Here is a 25,869-nt window from a genome sequence, read left to right as displayed (position 1 = left end):
TGCGTGCAGTGTGCTAGCAGCCAACTTGTATTGTGATACCTTATTTCACAGTCCCGGAGAACGTGCACCACTGTGTATATTCTCCCAGCCTGCGGGTGAGGTGTTACGATGTGTTACTGACTGTAGCTGCACGTTGGCAGATGCAAACGCCATCTTGTGTGTTTTCAGGGACCGGCGTTCAGTGGCAGGACCTCATGAAGCCAGTCAGCGTGGATGATAACTTCACCTTTGCACAGGTGCTGGGGATGCTGCTGTTGGACTCTGTCCTCTATGGCCTGGTGGCCTGGTACGTGGAGGCCGTCTTCCCAGGGGAGTATGGCATGCCGCAGCCATGGTACTTCTTCTTGATGGTGAGCACCGCTACTGTGTGCTCCGTCGCTGGCAATGTCTGAAATGAATGCAGGGATTCTGCTCTCACACCCAGTGTGTTTAGTAAACGGGGCTTAAATAGGACTACTCTGCCCTGTGTTATACAGGAGGTCAGACTAAAACAATTGCAATGGTCTCTTCTGGGCTTAGTCTCAGCATCTGTGCCCCATACTTGACAGCCAAAGCCCTGTGCTGCCTTATCTGAAGAGCCTTGCACTGAGAATGAAATGCGCTTTCCAGGTCTTGGCTTCAGATCTTTGGGCTGGGGTTTATTGGCACATGTGATGCTGTGAGTCATGCCACCACACCCCAAACACCTGCCTTAAGGCTCAGAGAGCAGCCATGTAAGTGACTAGATCTTAGGGTTTGAAACCTGGCAGAAACTGAGCTCCATACAAGAGCAGGTGGTACAGGGCCACCGAGCATGGGCCATCACACGGTGGTGTTTTCTTTTGCCCCCAAATCCATATCTCAGCATGCTTTCATTTCAGTGCCTGGCTCTGTAGGGCAGGTGGGAGCACACAGAGCTGAGCGCATTCCTCTAGGATACCTGTGTGGGGCTCGGGAGCCAGTTCTCTGCTTGGCAGGTTGGTCTGCAGACTGCTGGAAAGCATAGGGAGTGCCAAGACCCTTCAGATCAGGAAATAAAAACCTGATTCGATGACTTTTGACACTTTCCCCTACAGCATGGAACGGGTCAGGCCCACTCGTGTGGCAGGCAGAGGATTGTGTAGCAGGCAGGAGAGCCAAATACAGGAGTGAAGTCAAGCCCCTCCTTCCAGCTAAGACATGAGTGGCCCTCTCATTCCTGAGAGCATGGCTCCCCCAATGATTAGAGTGATTGCAGCCTCTGAATAGTGGAAGTTCATGGCTCCTTTCACTTAATGCGTTTGAAAATGCTGCGTGGGCGGGGAGGATGGGGGCAGTGGGAGATTTGAAGAGTAGGTGACAGCCCTCTGAGCAGTCCCGATTACCCCCCTCCACTCTCATTGGCCCAACCCCCTGCCTTGGGGAGCCAGTGTCCCACTTGGTACATTCCTTGGCCAATATCATGCTAGGTGGGTGGTGCCTGGGGACCTTGTGCTGCTGTCATGTCCATAACGTTGAGTGCTATGAGAACGACTACCTACATGATGAGGATGCGTAGCGTCAGTGAAGGATTTCTGGCTAGAAGCAGAAGGACCAGCACGTAAGGGCAAGAGCTTTCAGCCAGTTTTTGATCTACTGTCAGTGCTCTACTTTTTAATGACAAAGCACTAAAACTGTCTTCTTGGAAGCTAGAGTGCATCAGTGGAGGAGTGAATTAATTCTCCTGATGCCTTTTCTTTTGGAAACGGCTGTCAGTAGAGTCTGAGGCTCCCCTGGGAGTCTTGAGATAATCAGGGGGCTCCCCTTTGGGGTGGGGAGAGAGGGGATTTCATGGCCCAGGAACCTGATCCTGGGAGGCGCTGGGCACCCTCAGCATCTGTTGTGTTGTAGACTCTCCATTCCTAGCCGGATCCCACAAAGTGCTGATTTGAAAGGGGGAGTATTTCTAAAGCCAGTCTGAATTGTGTCTATAGGACGTGTCTCTTTGTCGGTGCTCTGTACGGCTCCATGTGTGGGATGTATCGGCGTGAGCTGTGTCAGACCAAATCCCATCTGGGCTATGCTGGTTGGCGGGAGGGAAGGTTGCTGTGTGGCAGCTGGGCTATCCTCTCTCTCTGTGTCTCCTCTTAGCCCTCGTACTGGTGCAGGACTCCCAGAACCGTCCTGGGGAAAGAGAAGGAGGAAGAGGAGGACCCGGAGAAGGCACTGAAAAGCCAGTACATTGAGGAAGAGCCTGCCGATCTGGTGTCAGGGATCAAAATAAAGCACCTTTCCAAGGTAAAGTCCCCCAGACCAGCCCCTGCCCAGCAAGCAGGGACAATCTGACAGCAACACGTTGCAGGTCTTTTGGAGCAAGCAGTAGAGATCCCACCGGCAGGAAGAGTCAAGCACCACATAGATCCGTGCTGGCGTGGGTCATGCAATTTCAGACAGGAATAGCAAGTGGCAATGCTCAGGGTGGGGTGACTCGGCTCTCTTTCCCTCCCTTCCCCCTCGCCCCCCGCAGCAGCCGCTGGGGATATATCTGCACTACGGGCGAAAGCACTGTAGAGTAGATGCTTCCTTTGCCGATGGAAGGGGTTTTTCCATTCGTGTCGGTAACCCACCTCCCCAGGCAGCAGTGGCTAGGTTGGTGGAAGAATTCGTTCATCGACCTGGCTGTAGCTAGATTGGGAGTTAGTTTAGGTTAACTACAGCACTTAATTCACACCCCTGAGTAATATACCTCGGTTGATCTACATTTTACGTATAGACCAGGGCTAACTATTTGGAGTCTGTCACTTTCACGAGCCATGGGGATTGCACGAAATGACTAAAGCAGGGGTCTCAAACACGTGGCCCGCAGGGTTATTTTCTGCAGCCCCCCAGCTCCCCGTGGCACACACACCCCCCCCCCCCCCCAGCATTTACCTAGAGTGGCTCCGGCCCGGCATGCACCGGGGGCAGCGGCCAGGACCTGGGGCGGGGGGGGCACAGGGGGCTGTGTGTTGCCCTGGCCGCTCCTCCAGGTACCTCCCCGAAGCTCCCATCGGCCACCAATGGGCGCTTTGGAGGAGGTACCGGGAGGAGCAGCCAGGGAAATACACAGACCCCTGTGCCCCCCCAGGTCCCGGCCGCTTCCGGGAGCGGCATGGGGGCAGGGCAGGCAGGCAGGGAGCCTGCCCTGCCCCCAGTGCATGCTGGGCCAGACCCGCCCCCCCGAACCCGTCCTGCAGCCGAACCCCCTGCCCTGAGCCCCCTGCTGCACCCTGTACCCTTTCTGTACCCCCTGGGGGCAGAGAGGGGACGGAGTTGGGGTGGAGATTTCAGGGAAGGGGTTGAAATGGGGGCAGGGAAGAGGTGGGAAAGGAATGGGGCGGGGGCGGGGCCGGGGCAGTGGCAGTGGGCGGGGGGATGGTCAGTGGTGCGGCCCTCGGGCCAATGTACTAGTCCTCATATGGCCCTCATGGTCATTTGAGTTTGAGACCCCCTGGACTAAAGGGTTTGTTACAATGCTCTGAAGACCGGAGTCCCTGGAAGACCTCAGCGGGGCTCCTGGTGCTTCAGACTCATTCCCTTCCCCTACCTGGAGCAGTGGCAACAGAGTACAGGGCTGCACACAGCTCCTCTGTCAAAAAAGAGCATGAAGGCTGGGGTGTAGCTGCAACAGCCATGCATGCAAAAAACCCCTCCTGGCATTCAGTGGGTCCTGTGCTGCTATGGAGATGGGCTATTGCCATGCTAGCTACGGGCACTGAGCTCCTAGTGGGCATGCATCCCATTGCACTGAGAAGTCCTTCCTTTTGCCCTCTCCTGACATCGTGCTCCCCCTATGCCTGACGCATCAATTAACAAATACTGAGCTAGCTTCCTCCTTTCCTCCCCTTCTGCAATCACCAGCTGGTAAACCGTCCCCACCCTAGAACCACACCCTGTTCTGTACTGTCCATGCAGAAATTTGAACTGCGTGTTTGGCCGGGATCGCCCGTCGTCCAGCTCTGTGCATGATGTGCAAGCTGCTGTGTAAACAGCCTCGTTACACAGGCTTTGGGCTTTTAAACAATGGACTGGGTTGGCTTCCCAGGCTCTTGCTGGTTGTCCGGCTACGCGTGCTGAGGAGGGACAGGAAGTGTTGATCTACACCAGATCCCTGTAGCTGATGGCGTGGCACTGATGGGTGCTGAAAAGACATCTGCCTACAGGCTGGTGGTTGTGACACGGGCTTGGGGCGAGGGAATTTGGGGCACAGCTGTCCTTTCCCAGGGGTCTGAAATGCCCTCTCTTTTATATTTTAAAAACTGCCTAATCATAGCTCCCATTTCAATAGGCTGCCATCTTCCTGAGTAGAGTATTGCTGGGCATTGTTAAACAGTAGCCAAGGCTCACGCCATAGGTGGTAGCATTTTTGCAATGGGGTAAAACAATCTGTCTATGCATATGGAGAAACCCAACTTTTTAATATAGCCACTCGAGGGATCAGCGTACACTGGCTGCATAATGTTGTAGATTTGAAATTGCTCTGCTTGGACACACTTAGGGGTGGTCTCCTAAGACGTGAGGTGGCCTCATCAGGAGGTGGTACGTGCTGTGGGATGAAGGGTGCAATGGGTGGGCGAGATGAATGTGTGTTTCCTTCTAACACTCGGCTTCTCTCTCTGCTTCTGCAGGTGTTCAAAGTGGGGAGCAAGACCAAGGAGGCAGTAAGGAACTTGACCCTGAACATGTATGAGGGGCAGATCACTGTCCTTCTGGGACACAACGGTGCCGGGAAGACAACCACCCTGTCCATGCTCACAGGTACAGCCGCCACACCCCAGGCCATCTCGGGGCAGGCGCGCTGCAGCACGGGGGATACGGCTGAGAGTGCTCAGGTGACAGCGCATTTCCTGGTGCAGGGTTGTATCTTGCTTTGGAGCATCTGAAGCCATAACCGTCTGCTGAGGTGCCTGGGCTGTCTCCTGGTGTCTGATCCATCCCCAGAGCAGCATCCTGTGACTGCTGCAGCGCAGTCTACTCCTCCTCTTCTTTGGTTCCCGTCCGCCAGCCGAATGACATCTTTTCACTGCTTTCTACCTCGTACCGGTTTCGTTCATCCTTAAAGCTTTTTGTTTTGGGTCATTCTTCACTGTGTCTATCCAATGCATCCTCAGTCTCCCTCTGTTCCGAGTCCTTTACGCCCTGGTATGTATCACGCTACGCAGTGTCCGTTTCAAGTCCATCTGCGACACGTCGGCACGATCGCAGTGGTCTTTCTTGAACTCTCTGTAACAGCGTTATTTCTTGCCCTCTACGTTTTCTTATCACTGCATTTTTAATTTTCTGGGGCCTCCATGCTCTCAGCATTCCCCTCAGCCAGTTCATTTCTGAAGACAAAATCGTGTTCGTCAGCTTTCCTCAGACCCCAGCATTCCAACCCACACGGTAGTGGCGGCCTGACGGTCATCGCATACGTGCCGATTTCCTTGTTCATCAAAATGTCTTTAGCCTTCCAGATCTTTCAGTTTTCTGAATACAGTAGCCGTTAGTCCAAGTCTTTTTGTGTCCTTGTAACAATTCCCATTCTCCACGCCTAGTCCTCCAAGGCACACAAGATTTCCCGCGTGTTCTAGTCCTTTTTCTCTGATCTTTACCTTTTTCCTCCTGCCTTCCAGTTGCCGTATTATTTGTCTTCTCCATGCTGATCTTCTGTCCAAATTTTCTACTTTCCCTGTCGCCTTGTCAGCTATTCTTTGTAAATCTTCCTTGGTCAGTGCTGGTGGGGGAGGGGAGCAATATTGTCTGTGCGTTATTCTCTGTCCTCCCATATAACGTGACTTCTCTCAGTGCTACAGCCCATACTGCTTCCAGTACCAAGTGGAATAAACCTGCCGATTAGCATGGGCCCTTCTCTCCCTCCTATGGTCATCCTGAACCGCTCCATCAGCTCCTTTTGGCAACTCTCACCACTCTCAGCAACTTGCTGTGGATGTTTTCTCTCAGCTTGATCAGTTTCTCTGGGGTGCCATACGTTCTCCTAACTTGCCTTGCCCCTTGCTGCTAAGTGCTATCAAAAGCCTGTTTGAAGTCTAAAAGTTGTTCTGTGCACTTCTCAGGTGTCTGTCCTGTTACAAATAGGTGAGCTGTTGTACTTTGTCCTGGCCTGTTCCTTTGAACACCCTGCTTCCACACACCACCTCGTTTTCCTGTGCAACGCCTTGGTGCATGCCACAGAACGATAGACCATTGCTATTGCATAGCAAATGGCTATCTGGAAATAAAGGGCTCTTGACAATTCAAGGAGCTGTGGGGTGACACATGGCCCGTTCCTCCTCCTCCTCATGGGGCCTAGCACGCTACCTCTGCTGGCCCAAGGATCAGAAGATGAAATGTGGGAATCTCATCAGGCTCTCTTGCTTGATGGCTGAATCCCGCGGGTTGGCCCAACCTTCATGTGGCTCTCAGCAGTGTGTGGGACATAGGACTTGCAAGGCCAGATCAGACCATTGGTTCAGCCAGTCTGGTATCCTGCCTCCTGTAGCAGCCAAGAGCTGATGTATCAGAGGACAGCAGAACCTCTGCCAATTGTGCAAAGGGAGAGGTGAATTCCTGGCCCCTGCAGTGAGTTGTGCCTCTCCCTGCAGCAGAGCGCTTTGCTGGCTGAACAAGGCTATGCAGCCAAGCCAGGACTGAGACTTCCTTTGACTTTGAAGGGGATTTCAGGCAGTGTGGGACAGTGGTGTAGTGGCAGGTGCTGTGCACTGCTGCATGGCAGACATGTTCACATCCCCACCCGTCTCTCTCCCTACTCAGGCCATTCTGGGAGCTCTGTGAAATCAGCTCCATCAGGGTAAAGGGAAGAAACTAATTAAGGGGTGGTACAGAGTGGCTCTAAGGGGAGCCCCATTCAGTTCTTCGAAGCACAGTGGCTAAAGTGAAGGTTAGTCAGCCTAGGGTGAGGGGTGTGGGAAGCCACAGGGCTTGGGAGCTGAGGTTCTCCAGTGCAGGCTGGGAGGAGACTGGGCCCTGGCACCTCACTGCTCTTACCCACATGTGGTTATTGCCACCTCCTAGGTCTGTATCCTCCCACGAGCGGCCAGGCTTACATCAGCGGCTATGAGATCTCCCAGGACATGGTTCTGATCCGAAGGAGTCTGGGTCTGTGTCCCCAGCACGATGTTCTGTTTGACAACATGACCGTGGCGGAGCACCTGTACTTCTACTCTGCGGTGAGCGGAGGACGTGTGGCATCCTGGGAGGGAAGAGGCCGGGGGTCCAGCTGTGCCTGCAGAATGGTGACCTGAAGCTCTGGGCTGGGCACAGCAGCTGCAGTCAGTAGTGTAGCGCCATTTTACTCCTGCGTGCACCCTGCACTAAACACTGATGTTATACTTTTCATACGAATAATAGAAAGTAATGTTTATCCTTTAATTTTCTATCCATACTGGGGTTATCTACATGCCAGCTTGCAGCTGGTTTGATTGAACAGGTGCAAACCCTGCAGAAGCACTGTCTTTGGTTTGAGTAGCTTATTCCATCCAGTTTATCTTAGAGTGGAGCGGCTCTAAGGATGGTCTCCCACTGAGGCATCTCGCAGTCCCATTTCCCAGCCCGCTGGGGGCGGGGGGTGACTGGGCTGGAGACTGGGTTGCTGCAGGAAAGAATTCACTCTGTGGCAGGAGCTGAGTGGTTAACTTCTTCTCCTTCTCCTGACTTTGCTTTCCTGGTTAATGCAGAAGCATGGGTAGAGAGGGAGCATGGGACATGTCCTTACACCAGGAGCTGAGTGAACAAGGCCCCTTGCATCGGGGCTTTCCTCATATCTTGTGTCAGTATGGGGCAGGGGGCAGGTTCCTCCCTGCTGGGTTTGCTTTCTTAACTGTTAACCCTTCTTTTGTCTTGCCTGCCAGCTGAAGGGCTACCCCTCGCTGAAGTGCCCGGAGGAGATAGACCGTATCGTGAGGCTGCTGAACCTGGAGGAGAAGCGCTGCTCTCTGTCAAAGGCCTTGTCCGGGGGCATGAAACGCAAGCTGTCCATCGGCATCGCACTCATCGGGGACTCCAAGGCAAGTGGCTCCCTTCGCTCAGGTGGTCCTGTGGAGCCCGGGGGCTGGAGTGCTAGTGAGGGAGCTCCCTGGCAGAGTGGCTGGTCCCGGGCCCCTCCTGCTCCCCCACCAGGAGGTGCACTGGTGATCTCGGGGGCACAAGGAGGCTGTGTCATTCAATGGCTATAGCAGAGGGCTCTCTGGGGACAGAGCTGTGGCAAACTGCTGCTGCCATCCCAGCCTGTTGGAGCAGGATGGGCGCTGAGCTCACCAAAGGCTGCCCCTCCCCCTCATGAGTCAGGAGGGTTTGTTAGAACAGCAGGTGTTGGGGGGGTCTGGTACCCTCGGAATGGAAGTCGGGAGGCTGGGCTGCCTTTTCTGGACTAGTGCCAAGGTCGGTACCGACCGTGTCTAGACTGGTGGGGCAGACCAGTGTGCGGCAGTTGGTCCCTCCACTGTGCCCATTACACACTTGTGCAGAGCTGTGTTCAGCCCAGGCTGGGGCTGTCCCTCTGTGCTGTGCCGTGTCTGTGCAGAGCTGCTAGCTTGGGGATGCGTTCAGCCCAGGCCTTGCGGATCCCTGCAGGCCACAGAATCATAGAAATGTCGGGCTGGACGGGACCTTAAGTCTTCATGAATTCCAGCCCCCTGCACCAAGGCAAGGCCACATAAACCTCCTAGACCATCCCTGGCAGGTGTTTGTCCTACTGGTTCTTAAAACCTCCAATGACTGGGATTCCACAACCTCCCGTGGAAACCTGTTCCAGAGCCCAACTGCCCTCGTAGCTAAAAGTTTTCCCTATTGCCTAAAGCTCCCAGGCTGCTGACTAAGCCCATTACTTCTTGTCCTACCTTGAGTGGACAGGAGAACAGATGATCACCATCCTCTTTGTAACAGCCCTTAACACATTTGAAGACTGTTCTTAGGTCCCCCTTCAGTCATCTTTTCTCAAGACTAAACATGCCTAGGTTTTAACCTTTCCTTGTAGGTCAGGTTTTCCAAACCTTTTTTAATTCTGTTGTTCTCCTGTGGACTCTCTCCAGTTTGTCCCCTTCTTTCCTAAAGTGCAATGCCTGGAACAGGACACAGAACTCCAGCTGAGGCCGCACCAGTGCTGAGTAGAGCGGGACAGTTACCTCCTGTGGCTTACATGCAACACTCCTGTTAATACACCCCAGACTGATATTAACCTTTTTCACACCTGCATCACACTGTTGATTTATATTCAGTTTGTGATCCTCTATAACTCCCAGATCCTTTCCTTCCTGCCTGTTTCCCACTTTGTAGTTGAGCATTTGATTTTTTTCCCTTTCTAAGAGCAATAATTTGCACCTGTCTTTATTTAATTTCATCTGTTGATTTCAGACCAATTCTCCAATTTGTCAAGGTCGTCTCAAATTCCAATCCTAGCCTCCAAAGTGCTTGCAACCCCTCCTAGCTTGATGTCATCTGCAAATTTTATACGCGTCCTCTGAACTCCATTATCCAAGTCATTAATGAGACTATTGAATAGTACCCAACCCAGGACTGACTCCTGCATGAACCCATTAGATATGTCCTCCCACTTTGACAATGTACCATTGATAACTACTCTTTGCGTACAGTCTTTCAACCAGTTGTGCACCCACCATATAGTAATTTCATCTAGACCACATTTCCCTAGTTTGCTTACGAGAATGTCTGTCATGTGGGACTGGGTCAAAAGCCTAACTAAAAGTGAAGATACATCACGTCTACTGCTTCCCCCTTCCACTAGGCCATAACCCTGTCTAAGAAGGCAATTAGGTTGGTCTGGCATGATTTCTTCTTGACAACTCTATGCTGGCTATTCCTTATAACTCCGTTATCCCCTAGGAGCTTACAAATTGATTGCTGAGTAATTTGTTCCATTATCTTTCCAGGGATTGAAGTAAGTCTGACTGGTGTGTATTTCTCAGGTCCTCTTTGTCCCCCGTTTTAACCACAGGTACTATGTTTGCCCTTCTCCTGCCCTCTGGGACTTCACCTGTTGTCCATGTGTTCTCAAAGATAATTGCTAATGGCTCCAAGATTGCGTCAACCACTTCTATAAGTGCCCTAGGATGAATTTCATCAGGCTGTGCAGACATGAATACATTTAACTTAACTAAAGATTCCTTAACCTGTTCTTTCCCGATTTTGGCTTGCATTCCTTTCCCCTTGTTAATATTAATTCTGTTGAGTATCTGGTCATCATTTAAGCTGTTTAGTGAAGACTGCAGCAAAGCAGGCATTAAACACCTCGGCCTTCTTGATGTCATCAGTTATTAGCTTTCCTTCCCTGCTGGGTAGAGCAGGGGTGAGCAAACTTTTTGGCCTGAGGGTCACATTGGGTTTTGGAAATTGTATGGAGGGCTGGTTAGGGGAGGCTACGCCCCCACCACCCCTTCCAGGAGTCCTGTCCCATCCACACACACCCCTCTCACTGCCCCCCACCACCCAATCCAACCCCCCTCCTTCCTGACTGCCCCCCCGGGACCCCTGCCTCCATTCAACCCACCCTCTGACCGCCCAAACCCCATCCCCTGACCACAACCCCGAACTCCCCTGCCCTCTATCCAACCCCCCTTACCGCGCAGCACAGAACACTGGTGGCTAGCGGTGCTACAGGCCGGCCGCCCAGAGCGTTGCATCGGTGTAGTGTAGTAAATGGCTCTCCGTAACTGCTACCAGTACCACATTCCTATGCGGAGCAGTTGAATACACTACACCGGCAGCACGGCACGCTGAGGCTGCGGGGGATGGGCTGGCCTCCCGGACCAGGAGCTCAGGGGCTGGGCAGGAGGGTCCCCGCGGGCCGTAGTTCGCCCACCTCTGATGTAGAAGTCCTACGCTTTCCTTCCTCCTTCTCTTGTTGCTAATGTATTTAATGCCTTTTATGTCCCTTGCTAGGTGTAACTCATTTTGTGGCTAACCTTTCTGATTTTGTCTGTATGTGCTTGTGCTGTTCTTTTGTACTCCTCCTTAGCAAGTCGTCGTCTTCCCACTTTCTGCAGGGTTCCTTTTTGACATTTAGGTCATTAAAGAGCTCCTGACGCAGCCATATTGGCCTGATCCTATTTTTCCTCTTTGCATCAGGGTAGTTTGCAGTTGTCTCCATAAGAAACTGCCAGCTGTCCTGAACTCCTTTATCCCTTAGATTTTCTCCCCATGGTGACCTGACCTACCAGTTCACAGAGTTTATTAAAGTCAGCTTTTGGAAGTCCGTTGTCCTTATTCTGCTGTTTCACTCTTTTTCCTTTCCTTGGAATTGTGAATCACTTTCACCCAAATAGTCTTCCACCTTCAGATTCACCACCGGTTCCTCCCTGTTGCTGAGAATCAAGTCTGAAATGGCTGTCTGCCTGGTTCTTTCCTACACATTCAGAAACAACTTGTCCCCAATACCCTCCAAGTACTTACTGAAAAGTTTGTCTTTTGCCACGTTACTTTCCCAACAGATGTCCGGGTAGTTCCAGTCCCCCATTACTACCAGCTACTGGGTTTTGGATAGTTCTGTTGTTTGTCCTAGGAATGCCTCATCCATCTCCTCTTCTTGATTTGGTGCTTTATAGTAGACCCTTACCATGATGTCAACCCTATTTTTTACCCTTGTTGTTCTTTACCCAGAAACTTTCAAATGATCTTCCTCTCACCACCTCCTAGACCTCAGAACAAGTGTCCATGTTCTTGATGTATAATGCAAACCTCCTCCCTTTTTACCCTGTCTGTCCCTCCTGAGCAAGCTACACCCCTCTTTACCAATCGTCCAGTCATGAGACTTATCCCAACAGGTCTCTGCTGCCAATTAAGTCAGAGTTTAGCTCATATGCTAATACTGCCGGTTCTTCCTGTTTGTTCTCCAGTTTGCCCTGCAGTTGTGTACAGACATGTAAGATGCTGGGCTGATTCCACCCCTAATTTCGCACTTGTTGCTCCTGTGACCCTGTTCTAACTATCTATGTCCCCGCTCCCCATGTCTTTGTGGAGCTGCCAGGTCAGGGCTGTGTTCAGCTCAGGCCCCTGCACAGTGCCAGGTCTGCCTCGGGCCCACCTAATGGACAACCTTCTCTGGTGCACAGGTGGTGATGCTGGATGAGCCGACATCAGGAATGGACCCAGCCTCCCGCAGGGCCACCTGGGACCTCCTCCAGCACCAGAAGAGCAGCCGTACCATCCTGCTGACCACCCACTTCATGGACGAGGCAGACCTTCTTGGAGACCGCATCGCCATCATGGCCCAGGGCGAGCTGCAATGCTGCGGGTCCTCACTCTTCCTCAAGCACAAATATGGTATGGGGAGGCCACTGCACCCATAGGAATCAGGCCCAGATAAACCAGTGTACACCTGCACAGGGCCCTCAGCTCAAGTTTGGCCCAGCTTCCCCTCCCCATGACTGGTTTGGCACAGCTGCCACCCCTCCATCGTGACACACGGTATCCTGGCCCAAACCTGAGGGGCACTGCAACCCCATATGCCAGGTCGCAACACTGCTCGCTCAGATTTGGCCAGCTGCCCCATCATCTTGATGGAGGGGGACTGGCGGAGGGAGCTGGGCCCAGCCCCACGGGACAGAACCCACCCCAGCAGTGTGAATGCAGGGTGGGCTCTCTCTCTCCAGTCTGTCTTTCCTCCTCCTCAGGCCCTGTTTAGGGTTGCAGTGCTGGGCTGGAGGCAGGGATGCTGCTGCAGGTGATCGGTGCCCCCTAGGCAGCCTAATGTAGAGCACGCATGGGCTCAGGAGTCTACATCCACCCTGGAGCGTGTCTACATCAGGCACCTTGGGGAGGAGGAGAATCCAAGGGCGAAGGGGTGGTGGCTCTAACGAGGAAACCTCTGGCCGTTTTGTATTCCTGTTCACTCACTCACTCCCCTGCCTGTTGCCGTTCTCTCTTTTGGAGATGTCATCTGCCCATATTCCTCATGGTGAGAACGTAGGTAAGTTCATGAAGGATAGGTTCATTGATGGCTATTCGCCAAGATGGTCAGGGACACGACTCATGCACCACGTGTCTCTAACTGCCAGAAGCTGGGGATGGATCACTTGATAATTGCCCTGCTCTGTTCGTTCCCTGTGAAGCACCTGGCTCCGACCGCTGTCAGAAGATATGAATCTGGGCTAGATGGCCCATTGGTCTGACTCAGTCTGGCCGTTCTTATGCTCGTATGTTTTTAGAGAGACTGCAGACACCGTGAGGCTGGGAGGGTTTTCCGCTCCTGCTGGTGCTGTGATTCCTGAGGACCCCCCTCTAGATCAAAACTATCCACTAGTCCTTGGGGTCACGTCCACCAGCTCCCAGCTAAGGAGAGCAGGTGAACCTCCCTTCAGATCCTGTCAAGGTGCCACCTTGCATTAGGTTGTAGAGGTCCATGTAATGTGGCATTAGGTCAGGCCCTGTCTTCTCCTCAGCAGCAAGAGGCTAGGTATGCCCTGGAAGGAATTTCCTTTGTGACTGGTGCTTGCCTTTAACTGATCTTCCCCCAGGTGCTGGCTACCACATGGTGATGGTGAAGGAGCCATACTGTAACCTAGGGGAGATCTCCCGCCTCATTTGTCAGTACGTGCCCAACGCCAGCCTGGAGAGCAATGCTGGGGCCGAGCTGTCCTTCATTCTGCCCACAGAGAGCACACACAGGTAACAGCTGCTCTCAGCAATTACCATAGCTGCCTTCACTGCTGTTTACATGGCTGTGGGGCCCAGATTTCTGGCACACAAACAAGGCCTGTCAGCAATTAGAGACCTAAACAATGCTGCACTGCTCGGTTATCCAGCAAGGTGTAGGAGGAAAGCTGGGCCAGTGGTTAGGGCACTAGCCTACAACATGGGAGCCTGGGTCCAAATCTTTGCCCCAGACTTCCTATGTGACCTTGGGCAAGTCCCTTAGCCTGGCTGGGCCACAGGTCCTATCTGTACAATGGGGACAGTCGCTCTGCCCTGCCTCCCAGGATGCTGGTAGATACATTAAAGACTGTGAGTCCCCCACACGCTGTGGTGATGGGTGCCAGAGAGGTACCTAACATGGACAGAAATCCAGACTAAACTGGGCAAACAGCCAGTAGGAAAAGCAAAGCTATCAATTGAAGGGCTGCTTAGAGGAGCAATGTTGCCTGGTGGTTAAAGCACAGGATTATGACCCAGGAGACCTGGTTATAATGCTGATGCTGACTCCCTTTGGGACTTGGGGCATTCCCAACTACCAAACAGGGCTTCTGCCTGGACTGGCCAATGGCGTTCCTAGGATGGAGGGTCTCTGGTACACCCCAGCTATTGTATCTAGAGAAGACAGACCAGACTGCCTGAGTGGGGCATATAGGTCGCCCCTCAGTTGCACAGAAGAGAGACTGAGGAAGCAGCTTTGCTGCGTGACTCTGTGCTCAGTGCAGGAGCCCTCCGCCTCCATTTAGGCAAGGCTACAGCAGTCCGGTTTTGGCACCGGAGTGCTCCTACTCCTGGGGGGAGATCCCCAGGCATGCTGTCACTAATGGGTAGTGGGGATCTATCGCTGGTGAGCTGCTTGGATTGTGGGCTCCTTGGGGCAGGGGCCATGTCGTCGCACAGTAGGGCTAGTCGCCGAGGGTGCAACAGGGATATAAACAGTTAATACAAATAGTTAATGCTGCTGATTAGCATTTCCACAGGGGCTTAGTGAAGCTGCAATGAGATGACAGTGCTCTTGGCAAACCACCCAGAGCTTCCATTGCAAGGCAGGTGGGTAAAGACTGAGCGGAAAAGCTGCTCTGGAGCCAAAGCGTCACTGAATGCAGGAGCTGCACGATGGAACCCAGGCTCATTGGCTCATGCCAGCGCCTGGCCAGTGTTTGGGTGGTCTCTGCCCTTAGTTAACTTGATTTCCATACAACCCTGTCTGCCTGAAATCCCGACACTGGGTATCTAGGGCGACAACACCTACTGGTGAACTGCTGTTCTACTCCATCTTGCTTCCCTTCACCCTCTGCTGGTCCATTAATTGAACAAGCTTGTCTCACATCAAGCCACGCAGAGGGCACTGTCTGCCTGGCATCCTAATGAACAAGTGTGGCTGGCTACTGCCTGGCCTCTGCACAGGGAAACTGGGGAGCCGGCTTCTAGCAAGGGCCAGAATATAGCTTCTAACTCCATCCCTGTCCTGGCAGGTTTGAGGCACTGTTCACAGAGCTGGAGCAGAAACGGGAGGAGTTGGGGATCGCTAGCTATGGTGCATCTGTCACCACTATGGAGGAGGTCTTCCTCAGGTGGGTATCACGCGATGAGCCGTTTGGACAGCCAGCGGGGAAGGCTTGCACCCCCACTCACTAAAGGTGGTGTCTCCGAATACGAGCCCCAGCAGTAATATCCGTTTCAATGCAGTGACATGACGAGTGAACCCAATCCCCTTCCTTATCCTCTCAGGAAAGGTTTCCAGATCTGAGTCTTGCAGTGGGGCTCTGAGATCAGAATAGCTTGTGCGAGGTGGACGTGTAAAACCTGTACTGAGAGTAAGGACACTCTAGGCACCTCTAAGGACACAACTGAACCCTCCTGGGATGTCTGGGCTTCATGCGTCTCTTACACGACTGATCACTGAGATTTAGTGTAGCCCTGACTCCTATTGTTCATAGTCAGTCACGGAAGTCCAGAAGGGACTCGGCTGATCCCCAGTCATTCCGGCAATTACTCCAGTATCCTTGCACTCAATTTTATACATTTTTCACCTCTGTATGAGTCATTAACAGTGTTTGAACCCTGCCAGCCCTCAGATCCACAGCACAGACCTTTTCCACTTCAACTATGTGTCACTGGTGGTAAACCCAAGTCAAGCTGCTGTTTAGGGCACTGTGAAGTTGGATTGGGAGGCTCTCTTGAAATGCCACTTGAGTCATCACGTGATTGGCCAAAGCCGCCAAATCTGTCGTCTTGGATTTAAAAAAAATCCAAGCAGCGTTCACGAGAGCCCCCTGGAGCTCCTGGACCAACATTTTCACAATAAAAAGCCTTTCCACGAACCCTCCTTCTCATGGCTGAACTGGGAATGAATAGCTGAGAGAAGAATACAGGGTGGGGGAATGAGTCGATCCGGCAAAAGTCTGAATGAACGTAGGCTGAGAAAGGGCCTGTGGACTGGAGTTCAGCTTGTCCGTTTACAACCCTGCATGGTTGTGTGGGCTCAGGCTGATCTGTAGTGCAAGTTGTTAGCACTGATCCATGAGTCTCCTTTGTTTTAACGTAGCAGCATGAAATTCAGTTCTCTGCCTGACTTCCATTGGCTGCTTTTCCTTCTGTTTCAGGGTTGGCAAGCTGGTGGACTCCAGCATGGATATCCAAGCCATCCAACTTCCTGCCCTGCAGTACCAGCACGAGAGGCGGTCCAACGACTGGGCCATGGATGACTCCAGCAGCCTGAGTGGAATGACTGACATGACTGATGATAGTGGGGCTCTGATCACGGAGGATTGCTCCAGTATCAAACTGAACACGGGGGTGAGTGCTCTGTCGGGAATATCCGGGCATAGGGAAGGCTAGAGTGCGTCTCCACTGGCTTGGTTGGGGTCTGGAGGAAATCAAGACAGAGCTAGATTTAGAGGTGAGTCTGAGAGTAATTTACACATTGAAGGGGGAAGGAAGAAGGTGTAAGTTACATCCCAAGTTGCTTAAATCCCTCGAAATCTAGCCCTTCTCTGAATTTGGCCCTAGGAGTCTTGGGCCACATAGCAGCATATGGTGCTTTTCCCTATTAATAAGAATAATTTAAATGCACTTCACTAGACCCTTCCGCAAGAGGTTCTCAAATCACTTCACTAACGTTAACTGACTCACTCTACAGAAATTGAACTGTCCTATTGAGACAAAGACGCAAGATGGGGCAGGTAGTATCTTTTATTGGACCAACTTTTGTTGGTGAAAGAGACATGCTTTCCAGCTACACCGGGCTCCTCTTCAGGTCTGGGAAAGGGAATCCGTGTCACAGCTAAATGCAAGGGGGAACAGGTTGTTAAGCTTAGTAAGGAGTTAACACATGTTGCAGGAGATCATTCAAGATGAAGTGGGCATTTAACAAACACTGCAGTCATAAGGCAAAGCAGTGTTAGTGTGTTACAGGTTGTTGTAATGAGACATACAACCAGTGTCTCTATTGAGTCCATGATTTTTGGTATCTAGCAAAGTTATGAATTTAAGCTCCCAGGAGTGTCTGTCAAAGGTGTGGTGCATATTTTCTTGGAGCGGCCAGATGTGGAGCGATTGCTTTTTGAAGTGTCCTCCCATGGTTGATAGTGTTTTTGTCTTTTGTCATTTTTCTGTGCAAGTTCATTCAAGAGCACAGTGATTGGCTGGCTTCACCCGTGTAGCTGTGAGGCAGGTCAGTATCGGATCCCTATTTTACATATAGGGAAACTGAGGCACAGAGCGGTGAAGTGACTTGCCCAAGCTTACACAGTGAGTGAGTGACCGAGTCAGGAATTAAAACCCAGGTGTCCTGATTCTAGTCCCATCCTCTGACTCTAGATTCCCACTGCTTCTGATTTCAAATGCCCAGAATTGCAATCTGAGCTGTGTCTTGGTCTCTCTCTTTCTGAAACCCCTCTTATTTGACCGGCACTAGTTGCTGTGCCAGGGTTGAGGTGTATAGGAGAAGAGGTAGAATTCCTCCACAGCAAAATCACTGGATCGTGTGCATCTTAAGCCTTTAACTGGGAAGTACAAGAATGCCTGTCTCCTTTTGAGATGTCCTGGTCTTACTCTTCTCAATGTTTAACACTGAATATTTCCAGCACTATAAAGACGGATTTCCTCTCTCTGGTGTCTTTCCTCTGCTAGATGGATTTTGTGCATTCAATGAGGGAATAGCCACTGCAGCCCTTTTAAAAGTGCATTAGATCTAGAGGAGAGACAATGTCTGTTATTGGATCAGCTGCTGTTGGGTAGAAGGGACAAGCTGTCTTGGGCCCCCCAACACAGCTACAACAACACTGCAAAGGTTATGTTTAAAGGGTCACTTCCGATTGAAAGAGATGCAGATTATCTAATCTTTTCCCTTCTATTGTTCCAAGTAGCACGCCTACGCCTAGCACTGAAGGAGATTAGTGGACACAATCTTTCTCTCGCTTTGTGCAGATGCAGCAGCACCCTGTGTGATCACATTCTCTTGTTGCTCTGTGTGTCTATTTCACTAAGCCACAGGGGAGAAGAGAAAAAAGTAAGACAAGGTGGTTGTAAAACCACAAAAACTGGCTGGGGCCTTGGGAGCAGGAGCTACTCTTCTGAAAACGGATCGGATCTCAAGCTGACAGTGGCCTGTCGTTAGTTGCAGATTGTTGACCTTGCCATCCGAAGTCAAGTTGTTAATCCCTCATAATCTCCTGGTGGGCTTTGCTGGAAGCCAGCATCGCTAGTGGGAGCTCTGATGTTAGTCCAGTTAGCATTGGCTGGGTCAGGAAGGGCCCAGCAGGGATGGGTTTTAGCATGCTTGTCCTGCTAGGATGTCTGCTGGTGTCCAATTAAAACCTCCCTTCCCCTCTCTCCCATCTCAGTTCTACCTGTGCTGCCAGCAGTTCTATGCCATGTTCGTGAAGAGGGCAGTGTACAGTTGGCGCAACTGGAAGATGGTGGTAGCGCAGTTCCTGGTGCCTCTGATTTTCACAACCCTTGCTCTGGTTGTTGCCAAGACCTTCCCCGGGCCAAGAGATTCTGCGCTGCTCAGGCTGACGCTGGACCCGTATGGCAAGACTGTCGTGCCTTTCTCTGTCTCTGAGGCATCCAGGATCTCCCCAAGGCTGGCGGAACAGTTTGCAGTGCTACTGGATGCTCAGGGCCAAGTGCCCCAGGAGGTGCTAGGTAGGTCAGGCCAGGGGTGGGGCTGCTACTCTGGAGGGGTCATACAGCATCAGGCCATATCTATAAGAGCTGCTGGTTGCCTGGTCTGAAGATCGGGAGTAGCTAGAATAACTGAGCAGGATCAATGTGATGCAGCCAACAGACACTGGGGAAGTGAGATTCCAGCCTCGCTGGATCCTGAACAGCTTGGGTAATGCAGTACATAGGTTATTTCTGATCCTGACCTGTTAGACCATTTCACTAAGCAGGCATGCTAAAGACAGAGCTCCACCTTAACCTCCCAGTTTCCACCTGCCTTTCAATCTGGGCACTTCTGGTAGCTAATTCTTTCTATGGAGGGTAACAAAAGATGTCTCCAGTAGCTCAGAACTCCGTTCTGGGCTCAGTATTTACTGGCTTTGTTTTTAATATAAGGTGTGCGTATTAATGCTCATTAAATGTATCCAGATCTGCATATAGCCTGCCTATTGTCTCCATGTTATTTCTCAGGGTAGGCTATGTTGGCTCTTAGCTAGCCTCTGCAGTCTGTAAAACAAGTAGATGTTTGCAGATGCATCAGTGTTTCCTCATGTAGACCAGAACAGGGGGTTAAACTTAATTCAGCTTTCCCAGACTCTGCGTGCGTTTATTTAATTTAAAAATATGTTGGCTTTCAGAGCGCTGTGTTAAACACAAGCACATCTTGCTTCTAAATGAGGAAATCTGGATTTATAGGAAGGCCTGAAATTGCTGTACAGGCTTTCCTATAAACAGCTCTCTGTGAATAACCCTTCTCCAAACGTGTTAGGTTTGGTCCTTGTGGGCCTGTCTGTCTCTGACATGCTTGCACTACTGGTAGACTTGCTATTCTGTTTCTTCTGTTACATTAAATAACGGCCTGTAGGTTCATCCCTTAGCAAGAAATCTGGATGGTGTGACCTCTTTTGACTTCTCTCAACAGAGACATACTAGCAGTATCTATGCTCCCTTCAAAGGGCATTTCCGTTTTATACTAAGCAAGCTGCCTATCACTGATCAGATCTATCAGTTGCCTGTCATGTGTGTCCTAGCCAAACCCTGGGGATTTGCAGAGCCATGCAGCATGTTCTGAGGTTTGCCTAAAATAAAGTTGAATTAAAACACCACCAACACAAACCTAAGACCCACCCGCCTCTATAGCATGCGATTTCTTTCAGCCTTGCACCTAATTCCCCCATCAGGCTGTATTAGAGCTGGACTCTGAGGTTTGGAGCCTCCCCTGCTCCTGTTGACTTCTGGTGGAGTGTAGTTGCCTGGTATCTCTTATGCTCGGGCCCTGGTGTGCATTGCTGGGGTCCGTTTGTAATGGTGAAGTGGGTGTGCCTGGCACAGGTGACCTGGAGGAGTACCTGATCTCCCGAGCGGCGGAGGAGGGCGGAACTTTCAACGAACGCTACATCGCAGCTGCTTCCTTCGGAGAGGTCAAAAACCGCACGGTGATCACGGCGCTGTTCAACAACCAGGCGTATCATGCCTCCGCCACTGCACTGATGCTGGCAGACAACGCCCTGTTCCGGCTGCTGGCTGGACCCAATGCTTCCATCACTGTCACCAACTATCCCCAGCCCCGGAACATCACAGAGACGGCGAAGGACCAACTCATGGAGTACATTCAGCTTCCTTACTGCTTGCTTTCATGCCAGGGGTTAGGGGCCCAGATCCGCAGCTGGAGTGAATAGGCCTAGTTCCATCCATTCCAATGAAGCCACGCTAACTTGCACCAGCGGAGGGTCCCGCGCAGAGTTTCCCAAGGCTGAACAAAGCTGGGAGTATTATCTCAGGCAAGAGCACAGGCCTGGGAGTCAGGGTATCAGGGCACTGTTTCCAGTTGCGCTACAGACTTGCTGCGTGACCTCGCCCAAGGTCACGTAAACCCAAATAGGCAAAAGTGGGTGTCTCAGTGGCTGAGTCTGTCTCTAGACACCCAGAGCCTGGTTTTCGGAGGTGCTGAGGGCCCAGGATCCCAGCTGTGGACGATAGAGCTGATGAACACCTTGGGAAGTCAGGCTGTAGGTGTCTAAAGGCAAGTACTTGACAACGGAGATGCCCGCTTTCAGCCAAGCAGTACCACGTTTGTCTGTGCCTTGACTCCCCTCTCTTCCCAGAGAATCATGCTGCTGATCTCACAAGGGAGTGTTCGGGTTAGTTGATGGTTGCCAGGTGCTCTGAGAGCCGTGGGTGGAGACGCTGGGTTACTACTGTAGTGCTTTGTTCATTTTTATTTCACTTAGGTCTTGGGCATGGGTTTGGCTTCCTTGAGCTGAGCCTGGGGCGGACAAGGGCTGCTCGAGCTCTGCTGGCACCTCGGCACACCATGCTTTTCCAGCCCTGGTCTCCTTTCCACAGCCTAATCAGCCTGCCATTGAGGCTGAATTGTGTGATGCATAAAGGTCCAGCCAGGGGTGAACTGCTGCGGCCCAATTCTGAGTAGTGCACAGTGTCTGCAGTTCTTACTGAAGTCGATGGGAGTTGCAGGTGCTCAGCACCGCTCAGGATTTGCCCTTTGGTGCAGCAAATGCTGAACACATTACACCAGGAACGTCTCCCGGAGATGCCCATCCGCTCTCCAGGCTGGAGCACTGGTCTCAGAGCTGCCTAGAGTGACTGGGAGGGAGCCCAGGGGTGGGTCTGGAAGATGGTCAGGACCCATCTGGCATTATGAGAATCCATGCTGGGGGAGGGGATAGCAATAGGCCATACAGCCGCAGTAGCTCAAGCCACCAGCTTGGTCTGCGTGCAGCCTACAGCGTAGTCTTCAGCATGAGTTAAAATGCTCGATATTGCTCTGATGGGATTTTCCCCCTGCTAACCAGTTGCTTTAATGTTCCCTTAGAGGCCAGACTGGGTTCGCCATTGCTATTAACTTGCTCTATGGGATGGCTTCCTTGTCCAGCACCTTCGCGCTCCTGCTGGTCAGCGAGAGAGCCATCAAGGCCAAGCACGTGCAGTTTGTCAGCGGGGTCTACGTGGCCAATTTTTGGCTCTCGGCCCTGCTTTGGGACCTCATCAACTTCCTCATTCCCTGTGCGCTGATGCTGGTGAGTCACCACTGTCATGTCCCTGGTTTAGAATCATAGTAATGTAGAGCTGGCAGGGACCTCGAGAGGTCATCTAGTCCAGCCCCCTGCACTGAGGCCGGACCAAGTCAACCTAGACCAGCCCTGACAGGTGTTTGTCCAGCTGCTCTTAAAAACCTCCCTTGATGGGAATTCCTCAACCTCCCTTCGAAGCTTATTCCAGAGCTTAACTGCCTTTGTAGTCAGAAAGTTTTTCCTAATAGCTAACCTAAATCTCCTTAGCTGCAGATTAAGCCCACTGGTTCTTCTACCTTCAGTGGACTGGAGAACAACTGATCACCTTCCTCTTTTTATAACACCCCTTAACGGATATGAAGACTGTTATCGGGTGTCTCCCTTCCCCCCCCTCCCCCCCACCTTCTTTTCCTCTGAAGACTAAATGTGCCCAGATTAACTTTTTCTCACAGGTCATGGTTTCTGAACCTTTTATTATTTTTGTGTTGCTCTCCTCTGGACACTCTCCAGTTTGTCCCCATCTTTCCTAAAGTGTGGGGTGCCTAGTACTGGACACAGAACTCCAGCCGAGGCCTCACCAGTGCCACGCCGAGCAGGACCATTACCTCCTGTGTCGTACATACAATACTCCTGTTAAGGCTCCCCAGAATGATATTCACCTTTTTCACACCTACATCACCTGGTTGACTCATATTCAGTTTGTGATCCACTCTAACCCCCAGATCCTTTCCAGAAGTGCTGCTGCCTAACCAGTGATTCCCGATTTTGTAGCTGTGCATTTGATTTTTCCTTCATAAGTGAAGTACTTTGCACTTGACTTGATTGACTTTCATCTTGTTGATTTCAGACTAATTCTGCAGTTCTCAAGGTCATTTTGAATTCTAATCTTGGCCTCCAAAGGGCTAGCAACCACATCCACCTTGGTGTCATCTGTGGATCTTATAAGCATCCCCTCCACTCCATTATCCAAACCATTAATGAAAGTATTGAATAGTACCAGACCCACGATTGACCCCGTGATACCCCACTAGCAACATGCTCCCAGTCTGACAGCGAACCATTGATACAGTCTTTCAACCCCTTGTGCACCTATCTTACAGCAATTTCATGTACGCCACATTTCCCTAATTTGCTTATGAGAATGTCAAAAGCCTAACTAAAATCAAGATATATCATGTCTACTGCTTCTCCCCCCTGTTTTCACTAGGCCAGTAATTTTGTCAACTCCCACACATCTCCTATCATCGGGGCCATCTTATTACAGTAATAGGCAAAGCAGGGCTGAAGGTGGCTCCCGAATGGCCAGAAGCTGTAGGAGATGCTGATGTGGCCAATCCAGTTGGGCTGTACCACGTCATGTAGCTCAGGGGTGTGGTATGGGCAGCCCTCCCTGGCCAGCTCTTGATGGCCCATTTGCCATGGACTCCTTGAGCCTCTTCACGAGGGATGCGAACTGGTGGCTTGCATGAACTGGTGATGAGACCTGGATCCACTGGCCTGATGTGTCTCAGCCTGCCTTTGTGACCTTGGGCAAGTTACTGATCTGCCCGGTCACTCAGTTCCCCATCCGTAAAATGGGGATAATATTTCTCTGTCTCTCCAGGGGTTGAGGATAAATTCACTGATGTTTCCGAGATGCTCAGATGTGTACATGGTGCCCAGTGTTGTAGTCTGGGGATAGATAGCATGGGACCATCCCAGCTGGATCTGTTATTGTCTCGATTACTATAAAGGACCAAAAGGAAAAACTGCATCTCTGGCCTACAGAAATCCTGCTGGAAAGACTTGTGGTGGTGGTGAAGTGTAAACAGTGTTGCTTTACTCCCGGTATCACGATCTATGGCTTCTTCTAGAAGGAGAATGTTGTCATACCTTGGTGGGAGCTGGTGGGGTTGTGTGGAGCGGGGCGCTCCATGAGACAGCTGACTCTGCCCAGGCCCCGGGGGGAGCTGGCAGTGTGTGTGAAGAGTTAGCTAACAGCTTAACAATCCTGCCGTCTGGCCTGTTCAGATGGAGGCTCTAGGAGTCGTGCTGGTTCTCCTTTCAATGTCGTCTCTAAGGTGATATTCCAAGCCTTCGATGTGAAAGCTTTCACCCAGGACAGCCACCTCGTCGATGTGATGCTGATCTTCCTGCTCTACGGCTGGGCCATCATCCCCCTCATGTACCTACTCAGCTTCTTCTTTTCAGCGGCAGCTACAGCCTACACGCGCCTCACCATCTTCAACATCTTCTCTGGCACGACCACCTTCCTCACGGTCACAATCATGAGCATTCCAGGTAAAGGGGCTGCCCGCTGCCCTCCTGACAGAATCCCCCCACCCCCAGCCACCCCCCTGGTAAGAACGCTGAGATGATTTGGCCTCCAGTGGAAAGAGGTTTTCCTCAGTTCCTTTGCTGGGGGACCCTACAGTGCTAATTGCAAGCAGGGAAATCTCTGCAGATTCATTCCTTCTGCCATGCACCGTGGTGCCAATTCATTTTCCCTCCTAGCTTTGTAAACTCTGAAGTTTTGGCGCTGTGTTTTCTTGGAGAAACAGCAGGTTCCATCATTGAAGTCCGCCCTGCTGATTTTGTTTCTCTTTCAGAGCTGGGCCTCATGGACCTGTCCAAAACCCTGGATAAAATCTTCCTGATTTTGCCCAACTACTGCTTGGGCCAGTGCATCAGTGACTTTTACCAGAACTACGAGTTCATTCAGTTTTGCACCTCTTCCATTGAAGCCAACATCATCTGCAAAGCATTCAGTGAGTGTCCCAGTTGCTCCCTGCTCAGCTCGCCAGCCCACAACTGTCCAGCATCCCTACGCACCTTGCAGTAAGATGGCACGCGCAGGTGTCCATAGCAGACTTTTCTGAGAGGTGTTGGGTGTTAGGGGGAGAGAAAGGAACATTGCTGACGTTTGAGGGAATTTGGATTACAAATGCTGCTCACCCCTCTGTATCATTTGGTGCTATTGAGTGCCTTCATGGTGCAATTGTATTCCTGAGGCTCTGCTCCGTCTGGGGAAACTAGTGCAAATTGACAAGTGGAATTATATTTATTGACTTGGCATTTGGGCTCCTGGGGAGCTGGAGAGCCGATTAGAACCTTCATGGTCACCCAGAGCCATGGTATTGATGGGCCAAGACAGAAGAGTTCACGGGGGGGATCTTGGAGAGAGGTGAAAAATACTTGAAAGCTTACTGGTGTTTGGTCCCTGACGTGTGAACGCACAACAAGGGCGAATCTCTGCCTCCTTGTTTCTCTGGGGCTGGCAGGCCTGGCTTCTGCAGTTAGTGCTCCTTCAGGACACCTTAGCATGGGAAATCTGTGGTTCCAGCACCTTGGGGTTCCACTCCTGCCCTTGGATGGTGGAGCTGAGAAGTCTGTTTGGAAAGCAAGAAATGAGGAGATGGTTAAAGGCTAATGGGGAGGGGGAAGGGCACAGTGGGGTTTCGGCATTAGCCTTTTACCTCGGAGGAACTAGGTTAAACTCTGGACAAAGAGTGAAGAATCCAGTGGTCTTTGTGTGAGTCCTCATGGGCATCTTTCTGCATCACCGGATCCTTGCCAGTTTGCATTCCCTGACTGATGGGGTGTGGCACGGAGGAGGGGCAGTGGCCTAGCTGCGGGGGACGCCCTAGCTAGGGGGAGTGGCAGGTTTGGGGGGGGCGGGGTAGGGCGGGCAGGTACTGGCCGAGCTGAGAGGCCACTTGGCGGGGAAGCCCTGGCTAGGGGATGCGGCAGGTTGGGTGGGGGGGCACTGGCCGAGCTGTGCGGGGGGAAGCCCCGGCTGTATTCACTCTGAAAACATAAAAGGGAGAATCCTCCCCTCCCACCCAAGGGCAGAATGACTCATCTCTGATTTTTTTTTTTTTTTTCCCCCCCCTTCCAGATATCAGTTACCAGATGAATTACTTCTCATGGGAGACTCCAGGGATTGGGCAATATCTGACTTCCCTGAGTGTCCAGGGAACCGCCTTCCTCCTCCTCCTCTTCCTCATTGAAACTAACCTCCTCTGGAGACTGAGGACCTTCATCTGCAGCATCAGTAGGAGGCGGAAATGGG

The 25,869-nt window shown here is 51.7% G+C and overlaps 1 protein-coding gene across 4 annotated transcripts in view; it reads left to right on the top strand.

Moving 5' to 3' along the window:
* ABCA3 (ATP binding cassette subfamily A member 3) overlaps nt 1–25,869 on the top strand; it is an 85,395-nt gene that overhangs the window by 45,803 nt on the left and 13,723 nt on the right. For all 4 annotated transcript variants that reach the window (XM_077828251.1, XM_077828247.1, XM_077828248.1 and 1 more), the window contains 15 exons: nt 169–350; nt 2,089–2,235; nt 4,605–4,734; nt 6,988–7,142; nt 7,824–7,979; nt 12,039–12,249; nt 13,443–13,593; nt 15,093–15,191; nt 16,224–16,416; nt 18,465–18,768; nt 20,119–20,392; nt 21,620–21,824; nt 23,879–24,098; nt 24,407–24,565; nt 25,696–25,868. In XM_077828251.1, the coding sequence (XP_077684377.1) occupies nt 169–350; nt 2,089–2,235; nt 4,605–4,734; nt 6,988–7,142; nt 7,824–7,979; nt 12,039–12,249; nt 13,443–13,593; nt 15,093–15,191; nt 16,224–16,416; nt 18,465–18,768; nt 20,119–20,392; nt 21,620–21,824; nt 23,879–24,098; nt 24,407–24,565; nt 25,696–25,868 (2,759 nt within the window). The remainder of the gene's footprint in view (nt 1–168; nt 351–2,088; nt 2,236–4,604; nt 4,735–6,987; nt 7,143–7,823; nt 7,980–12,038; nt 12,250–13,442; nt 13,594–15,092; nt 15,192–16,223; nt 16,417–18,464; nt 18,769–20,118; nt 20,393–21,619; nt 21,825–23,878; nt 24,099–24,406; nt 24,566–25,695; nt 25,869) is intronic.

The sequence above is a fragment of the Eretmochelys imbricata genome, chromosome 10 (genome assembly GCF_965152235.1).
Source record: "Eretmochelys imbricata isolate rEreImb1 chromosome 10, rEreImb1.hap1, whole genome shotgun sequence".
NCBI lineage: Eukaryota > Metazoa > Chordata > Testudines > Cheloniidae > Eretmochelys > Eretmochelys imbricata.
Note: the sequence above shows the minus strand (reverse complement) of the source record. Positions and strands in the feature narration are given on the sequence as shown.